Source organism: Lupinus angustifolius, chromosome LG07 (assembly GCF_001865875.1).
Source record: "Lupinus angustifolius cultivar Tanjil chromosome LG07, LupAngTanjil_v1.0, whole genome shotgun sequence".
Taxonomy (NCBI): domain Eukaryota; kingdom Viridiplantae; phylum Streptophyta; class Magnoliopsida; order Fabales; family Fabaceae; genus Lupinus; species Lupinus angustifolius.
Genome location: NC_032015.1, coordinates 13,998,503 through 14,008,153, shown reverse-complemented (window position 1 = coordinate 14,008,153; position 9,651 = coordinate 13,998,503). Strand labels below are relative to the sequence as shown.

At 31.9% G+C, this 9,651-nt stretch overlaps 1 protein-coding gene across 1 annotated transcript; it reads right to left on the bottom strand.

The window, feature by feature from the left end:
• On the bottom strand, positions 3,937–8,438 carry LOC109352429 (cyanate hydratase). Its single transcript, XM_019594412.1, has 4 exons — positions 8,082–8,438; positions 6,798–6,869; positions 5,423–5,531; positions 3,937–4,196 (listed from the first exon to the last, which is right to left on the bottom strand). The coding sequence occupies exons 1-4, from the start codon at positions 8,351–8,353 to the stop codon at positions 4,143–4,145; spliced, it is 507 nt and encodes a 168-aa protein (XP_019449957.1). The 5' UTR covers positions 8,354–8,438; the 3' UTR covers positions 3,937–4,142.

Here is a 9,651-nt window from a genome sequence, read left to right as displayed (position 1 = left end):
GGACATTATATCATTGAATCTTGGTTTTGCTTCCTAATTAGGTATTTGATGATAATGACAATTGCAATATGTTGTACTCTTCTAAGTAAATGTAATTCACTTTTGTTTATGCAAAAATAAGATAAAATGTTTTCTTTTAATTGCAAAATTATGTTATTTTACTACAACTTTATTTTAAATTGTTAATTGTCATTAAACAAAGTCCCATAATGAACAAAAAATCCTATACAAAGTGAATAATAATAATAGTTATAGTAATTATACATTATTTTTGTATTTTGTGGATACATTAATTAATTTCACGCCGCAACGGCCGTAATCGCATCGCAACGGCCACAATGACCACAATCACAGTAACCGCAACCGATACTGCAATCGCGACCGCAACCGCAATTTAAAACACTGGGAGGAATTAAAGCAAATATAATTCAAGATGTAGTGAAATTATTTGACGATTCTTGAATGTAAAGAATGAATCAAATTACTTAGCATTATTGATTCATGCTATTGTACTTAGGATTGTGCTACTAGAATCTGTATTTTTGGTTTGTCATGTAGTTCAGTGACCTTAGCTGAAACTTGCCATGTACTATAATATCAGTATTTTTTATTATTTCATTCTATACTGAGGTTTAACACTTTTGTTACATAAACAACAACCTCACCCAACTGAGCCAAAACACAGTGAACGAATAAGCATCAAGACCCTTGCATACACATAACACATGAACTTAATCAGACAGAAAACAAAGAAAAGACTGTTGAATAATTGAGAATTTGAGAGAGAATGAAGAAAATGAAAGTCTTGACAGAGGAAGATGAAGTAGAATATGTGTGTAAGAGAGTATGAGAGAATAAAGTGTATATACGCTGAATAATATTTGATGTATTTCTCATTGATTCCTCTCATTTAAAGACAATTGTTTTATATTTTTTCCCTTTATTACTCAGCCATGGTTTTAATTTGATCTTATCCACAGTGTTCACTGTAGCAGTAGCATAATATCTAAATATGACTGTCTTCCTGCAAAGTAGAGTTCAGATTCTTACCATCCATATTACTTGCCAATACTTATACCGAATTATTTTGGTGTCACCCTTTTAAGCTACCTTGCTCATGATTTCTGAAAAATTATGTATTTGTACTAGCTCAAATACACATAATGTTTACCCAAATTTGAATGTACCATGTATAGATTCTTGTACATGACATGAGGATAGCATATTCATCAGAGTGTTCAGTAATGTCTATTTTGAGAGGTTATATATGATGTTTAGTACTGTGTGTTTTCTTTGTTGTATTCCTTCCTATTTCTCCTTATCTTTTATTCTAGTTGTATATTTGGTTTATCTAGTGGTAGTTCTCTTAGAATTGAAATGTACTTCACCTTCCCGTGAGGGGGAAAATAAATTTAAAGTTTTAGATTTATTTAATTTAAAAATAATTAAAATTTTGGACTTTAAATAATTTTGGTGTCACATGCCAGTATCGCTATCCAATATTGAGTTCTCCAATATAGGAGAGAATTTGCATTCTTCTTAGCATTTGTTTGTACGAGTTAGATTTTGGAGGAGACGAAGAAAACTATAAATCTTCATACACATATGGTAAGTTTATTTTTTGACTTTTAGGTGTTAATTTTTTTGCATGTTATCAAATGTATTCATTGTCTGGATAAAAAATTAATCTCTTGTGAAAATATTTTTCCCAACAAATGTTGCTCACAAAAATCAATATTTTATGAATCTAGTAAAATCTTATACAAATAAATCTGTTGTTTCTTTAATATGGGTAAAGATAACTTACTATTCTTTGGTTTTAGAATGAGTTTTATATATTTATAGCTATATTATATTATATTTATACTTCTATATATTTTTATACGTAAAATCAAAATATAGTATACTTATTACTATTGTATAATTTCTATTTTCTTATTTGTTTTTAACGTTTTTTAATTTCTACCAAAAATCATATAATTTTAGGTAATTACCATCAAAACATTAACTACAAGTTGAAAGTACATCTCTATCTTAAATTGGATATTTTAATAAAAATAAGAAATTATAATTTAAAGTATATCTAACAAAAAAACTATAATATAAAATACATCAAAAACAAAAAATTCTAATTGTACAATATAAAATTCATAAAAATGAAATATTTAGTTGCATAAAATAAAAATGTAAGTTCACAGTCTATCAATGTACTAATTTGTATAAAGATAAAAATATATTAATTTTTATAGGAAAGATGATAGAATTTGAGATGTACATATAAACACTAAAGAACCTTTTTTGGTTAGAGAAAAAATATATATGGTAAGAGTTTTATAAATTGTCGGTACTCAGTACATTATTTAATATTCATTTTTATTATAATTGATTTTTTAAAAAAGTACTATAAATAAATGATGGATGATACAATGATAATATATAATCTTTACCCCAACAAATATTACATTGTTTTTTTGGGTATTGATAACAAACAGTAAAGTATCTTGAAAATAGAAAAGACATTTATATGATTTGTTAATTCCGGATGAAACTGAGTTTTCTAGGTTGAAAATAATTCTATTTAAAGGTTGAAAAATAATTTTCAAATCAAAGCTGTATTTATTTTTCTCTTTCAGGTTGAATTAAAATGCTTCTTTGTTTTGAGTTGATTCATATAAATATATGATTCTTTTTTTCCTTTTGTTTTCTGTTTTATAAACCATCTTGAAGATCTACATAGGATGCCTATCTTTCAATCTAAGACTCCAGGCAAGGAGATAACTTTATATAACATCAAAGTAACAAAACTACATGGAACATAAAAATGGAAGATTCATTCTTAATGGCTGCTTTAAAATTAAATCAAATAAAAATTGTAGATGCCTGCCAATTGAATCCAATTTGATATTATAAATTCAATTGAACCAAACTACAAACAATTTAAATGCTTGAATTACACGAGTTTTACTGTCCAAACCATTCTATATTAAACAATAAACACCCTTCACTACAATCCTGGTTAGGCAAGGTTGAACGAGCTGAGAGAAGAAAGAAATGTTTAAACCAATCATTTTAATTTGAGTTGACCAATAAGGTATTTGTTTAGTAGTATAAAATCCTGCTAGATTCCAGAATGACCAAAATGTTAAGAGTTCGTTTTCTTGAGTAACATTTGTTGAGAAAAATAACCACGAACTCCAAAATGAATTAATTCCTTATAAAAAAAAAGGTGAAGTGATACTCTTGGTAATACCATTTTTTTATTTGAGTTGGTTAGGGTATTTGTTTAGTAGTATAAAATCCCGCTAGATTCACCAAAATGTTAGGAGTTCGTTTTCTTAAGTACCACTTGTTGAAAAAAATAACCACGAAACCCAAAATGAATTAATTCCTTATCAAACAAAGGTGAAGTGATACTCTTGGTAATACCATTTTTTTTAATTTGAGTTGGTTAGTTTGGGTTGAAAAATTTCAGAGTTCCCATTAAACTTAACATGCCAACATATATTTGAGTAGTTGGATTTTTTTGGATAATCAGATTAATCTAAACCAACTTACACCTTGTCTAACAAAATATTTTTTTTGGTGCTAACCAAGGATATCCTTATTGAGTAAGGAATTATTCCGAGAACTTGATTATCCCTTCCATCAAATTTAACTCATAAGAATCGAACTTTAACATTTGGCTTTGCAAGGAAAATGATGATCCAAACTAGACCAACCCCTAATTAGTTCTAATGAAATAGTATAAAGATGAATAAGATAAATACAACAAGTACCATATGTTATCCCAAAGCATGTATGCTCCATATACACTTACAAATACAATTAGGTTTAGTCCAATTGCACAACCAAGCACATGCCAAAGAGAATACAATCATTTCAATTCAATTATTTGACATTTACATCCAAGAAGTGCCACGAAATCCCAAAGCCAAAAACAACCAATGGCCATGGTTGGCTACTTTTAATTTTCATGTCTCAGATAATTTTATTTTTTACTTGTAATGTCTTTGTAGGAAACTCAAACAAAATAGCATTGATCACATATAGTTTGCAATATAACAAATCACAAGATAGGACTTTATTTGTTTGTGCAAGAAGATGGGAGTTGAAGATTTTCCCATTGGTCTGCATGAAGATGCTCACTGATTTCCCTGTGGCCTTATTCTTGAAACTGAAACCATGTCCTCTGATTTCTGTCCACATTGGAAAATTTATCATACATAAAGCATTGATGAAGGAAGGAAAACATAGTTCATAAATTAAGTTCATTTTTTTGGTACTACTAAGGGCATTTCCTCACCTTATGGATAAGGAACTAATCCCTTTCGGGACGTGTGACTATCCTCTAACAAGTGTCGCTCTCAGGAGTCGAACTCTTAACCTTTTGATCATCCTGGGGATCTAATGAGACCTTACACCCGACTAACAAGTTTTGTTTGATTTCACACAAGCAGAACAGGTTTCGGAAAAGTAAAAAAGGGGCAGAGGCAAAGCTGAAAAGTTTAATGCATGACAATAACATGTTGAATTCTTGTTAAGGTTCAGGTGCATATCCGAGATAAGCTAGCTGATTGAAGTGGAAGCGTCTAGTAAAATTAGCTAATTTGTAAGTGTAAATGACTTAAAAACTTAGATTATAAGTCATAAGTTACTCCAATTGATTTATCAAACCAGATCTAGTAAACTAGATCTTTTTATTTAGAAAATCTCACCTAACCAAACAAGGCTATTGCATTATTTTTGGTCAAATAAACCAGTTAGCTGACTTGTAATCTTCTCAATGATGTTGGCTAACATACATTCTGTTGTTGGTGAAATTTGAAAATCTGCTGAGGATTATTAAGCGGCAAATTGATTAAACGGGTTAGCTGACTTATAATCCCCTTAATGATGTTGCCAAACACACATTTAGTGCTACCAACAAGGTATTGGTCTAGTAGCTAAGGCCCCACTTGATCCCTAGATAGATCAAAGGTCAAAGGTTCAATTCTTGGAAGCAACACTTATTGGAAAGAACAGTCACACATCCTGAAAGGATTAGTTCCTACCCATAGGGTGAGGAAATACTCTTGGTTATATAAAAAAAACACACATTTAGTGCTTGTTTTCCTTGGCGTTTGGAAGGTGCAAAATCACATTTGCACAGAAGCTACAAAGCCAAGCTTCCACACAAACGTGATTTCATGCAGTGAAACGTGGTTTCCCACCTGTTATCCGCGCACACATTAGTTGTTTGTAACATTGAAAATCTAATGAAGATTATTAAACAGCAAAGTGAATAAGACAATAAATGTTGTGACACCAAATAATAACATTCTTAACATGAACTATAGCATGCTTTTCCCTTTTCATTCTTTTATAGATCATTGTTTTCTGGAACAAAATCTCATAACTGTAAAAGGCGTAAGTAGCGACTGACCTGCTCTGTATACGGCAAGTATTTACCATCAAATGTCAGTACCACACGATCCTTCCCATCCACTCCTTTAACTTTGTCAACTGAGCAGTAGAAATCTATAGCTGACATACTAAACATGAAATGAACAAATGAATAATAGCACAGAAAATATTTCTAAGTTTTAACATTTACATACAATAACACCATATGCATCTATGCCATTTGTTAGGCATGGCATGTTTCACCACCTGCATCGTCAATAACAACAACCAAGCCTTTCCTCACTAGGTGGGGTCAGCTACATGGTTCTAATGATTCTACAATGTCCATTTTCTGTTAATAAATGAAACAATTATTCTCACAATCAGTTTTAACCCGAAGCATATTATGTTAAACTGAAAAGAAATTTCATTATAAGTGAAAAATGAATTGCCATTGCTCACTATCATATCTAGAGACACTAAACCTTATCAGGATAAGATGAGACTATACATTCCTTACAAAAAGAGGAGCATGCATCTCAGATCTGTAAGTTTGTAACAGAATTAGGCAAATACATCAATAACTAACCAATTTCTGATAGAAAAAGGAAAGTAACCTCAATTAATCTCTGAATGTAAAAATGAAAGTCGTATTGCAAGACTTGTTTGGTTCATGGAATGACTTATTATTCCAAGGAATAACTGAAATGTTGCCAAATGTGCTTGGTTTGCAAAAAAAAAAAAACTTTCTAGAACATTGCTAGAAAGTACAAGGATTGTTATATTAATGTGCTTGATTTGGAGAGAATGTTTTTGGGGATCCTAGTTATTTTTTTAAAGTAATCCTAGTAAACTTAAAATAAAAAAATTCATGAATAGCTAGGGTCACGATGGTGGCATTGGCAGCAGTGTAATCGTGCGGTGGTGGTAAGGGTTGAGGGATAAGTGACGAGGGGGTGGGCAATAGTCTCTTACTAAATCCCATTCTTGAGAAGAAAAAGGATCCATCTGTCACGACGGGATATTGTACTCTTGAGAATGATAAATTCCCAGTAATTATTATCTAACATTGAGCCAAATACGGGTGTGTTACAAAATACAGAAAATGCAAGTAAGGAAATCATAAGTTTGATTTGCAGAATGTCTATTCCTTTGTGCAACCAATGTGCATACGAGGAAGTGGAGCAAAGGTAGTGATAAGAGACCAAGATAAGGGACAAGTATCAGAACAAAAATGATGAGTATTTCCTAAATCTAAGGTACTTTTCTGATCGATGAGCTCTAAAGCAGAAAGGTCAAGCAAACATGATAACAATAACACAGCTTTCTCAACAAAAGTGATATGAAGAAAAAGCTCAAACAGAATCTATGTTGAACATATAGATCAATTCATCATGATATAAATCGAAACTTACATTCCATCACCAAACTCCTCATTGATGATTTCCTTGATGCTTTCCCCAAAATGCATAACTGCTTCATTCAACCTATGAAATAGAAGATCAGTAGAATCCACATCAGATAAGTGCAGTTATTATGATCCATAACTGATCCCCAACATCAGAAACCTCGAAAAACATTGCACAAGAATTCTTATATGTCAATCACTTTGGAGTATTGCAAGTCCTACCTAGCTCATACATTAACACAGATTTTAAACAATTGAATAAACCAATAGGACAATCAAAATTGGCAATTCACTTCTTTCACTAACAGTTTTGCATTTAAAAATCTTCACATTAAGTACTTGTTACACTCTAATGGAGATGAATCTTTATAACATAAATAATCAACAAAAAACTTTGTCATGCCCGTTTCAACTCAGACAACATATAAATGTTTACTTCAGAACAGCTTAATCATCATTCATGGCATTTGAGGGCTTACACTTTAAATTCCAGAGTTTATTTGACCCACCATCATTTTTTTGGGTACTACTAAGGGTATCCCCTCACCTTTAGGTAAGGAACTAATCTCTTTCGGGTACATCGCTGTCCCTCTCAATACGTGTCGTTTCCAGGAATCCAACCTTTGACCTTAAGGTCATCCTGAAGATCTAGCAAAAACTTATACTACTAGACCAACGTTACACACCACCATTTGAGTAAACATATGTTGAACATTATTAATAACATGAATATAATAAAAAACAAGTTAACAGTTGATCATTTATACACTCTAAAGACAACTTGACATACTCATTTCACCTCAGAATTCAGATGTTTGCCAATTCACAATCTAACATCTAAAAATCCAATTTTTATATGAAACCCTTGGCACCCAAGATCGATTTGAATCTGAATTAATCCGAGTCAACTCGAAAAGATTCATTTACAAACCTCTCAGTCAATATTTTTCCAGTCATAAGAATTAAACTCATTGTCACTTGGACCATGACATTAGAAAAAAAAAACAGTTTTTTACATAGAGAATAGCTAGTACATAGAGGGTTCCTCGGTAAATCGGTAAGGATGTGTACATCAACCCTCCATATACCCACTAGGTGGAGTTTCGTATACCGACTATCCTGCGTTCGTTTCCGAGTTAAGTTTTGGAGGGAAAGGAAACAAAGGCTTCAGAGTCATCTCATCTCATGGCTCCCACTCTTCCATTTCCCTCCAAAACTCAACTCACAAGCGGACCCGAAAATAACAAACAAAAATTACATATGGGGTATGTGAAGAATAGATAATAGAGACCTATAGACGGTGGGATCTTGGATGAGATTAGGGTCATAAGACCTCAAAGGGGGTTTCACCATCTGGATCAAAAGCTCTTCGGGCAGGTCGGGCAGAGCTGCCCGTAGTTTAGGGACAGTGTCAGGTTTGAGCTGAGCTTGTCTCCTAAAAAGCTGAGCAACATAGACATTGGTGAGTCCTGTCTCCTGTGCTATCTGATTGTAGGATTTTCCAGAATTTTGCTTCACAGCTTGAAGTCTTGTGACTAAATCACCCTTTATGATTTCTTCCATTGTTTCAGTGACTCAAAGACGATGATGGATGTGGTTGGGATATGGAAACAGTTTTGAAGATTTTCTAAGTGAACAAAGAAAAAGTTGATTTGTATTCTAAGAGCCGGCTGTTTGTTTGATTTTTGGATTTATTCAGTTTCTTAATAGTTATTGTATTATCTATTAACTATTATTTTTGAGACATCATTCACTATTATCTTTTCAAGAAAGTTAATAACGATCACACATATATATATATATATATATATATATATATATATATATAATAAATGATATATTGACAGTATATAGAATACATTATATGCATATATTTTTTTCTCTTAAACGTCATTCAAATAAACAATATTATTCGTCATTCATATTTTATTGTCATTAACTTTTAAATATAAGTAATACAAATAGATGATAAATGAAACATTATGTAAGATCTTTATATGATTATATCCATAGTACAATCAAAATTTTAAACTCTCTTTACATATTAAACTTTTGGTTTTTCTTGCTGACAATGTCATTCTAGTTCACGAAGTGATACACTATATCCATAAAACATAACAAAAGAAGGGTGTCATGGAATTCAAGGTTGATCTGGAGAAAGCTTATGATAGAGTCAACTAAGACTTCTTGGAGCGGACGCTACTTGAATTTGGGATTCCTACTTTTATCGTGAATCTTATCATATGGTGTGTGAGATCTAGCATGTTTATGTTATAGAATGGATCTCGTTTGGACCTTTTCATCCCTACAAGAGGTCTCTACCAATGTGATCTTATTTCTCCTTATTTATTTGTTTTATGTATGGAAAAATTATCTCTTCTCATACAACAAAGGTGGAACACATATTTCCCACTTATTATTTGATGATGATATTCTTTTATTCTGCAAAGCGAGGAATACTAAGGTCAGAATGCTAACTTCTACTCTAGATGAGTTCTGTAAGGCCTCGGGAATGAAGGTGAACTTAGATAAGTCCAAGTTCATGTGCTCCAAAGTCGTTTCCAGTAGGAGGAAAAATAACTTCATGACAATTTGTGAGATGCGTGTTGTGTCTAGCCTTGGTAACTATTTGGGAATTCCACTTGTTCAGGGTAGAATCCACAAATTTGTGTTTAATTCGTTGATGGAAAAAATTAAAAGTAGAATGAGTTCGTGGAAGTCGAAGCTGCTTAACAAAAGTGGTAGGCTTTGTCATGCTAAATCTGTTATTACTTCTTTTCCAACTTATACAATGCAAAGTATGTTACTTCCTCAGAGTATTTGTAATGAGATTGATATGCTTTCGAGGAATTTTCTATGGG

What these genes read in the sequence shown, in the direction of transcription:
- LOC109352429 (XM_019594412.1), bottom strand. Translation starts at nt 8,353, where the DNA reads ATGGAAGAAATCATAAAGGGTGATTTAGTCACAAGACTTCAAGCTGTG. An exon ending in CAAGATCCCACCGTCTATAG is followed by an intron (nt 6,870 to 8,081) that starts GTCTCTATTATC and finishes TCTATTTCATAG; the next exon opens with GTTGAATGAAGCAGTTATGC. An exon ending in ACTTGCCGTATACAGAGCAG is followed by an intron (nt 4,197 to 5,422) that starts GTCAGTCGCTAC and finishes CAATGTGGACAG; the next exon opens with AAATCAGAGGACATGGTTTC.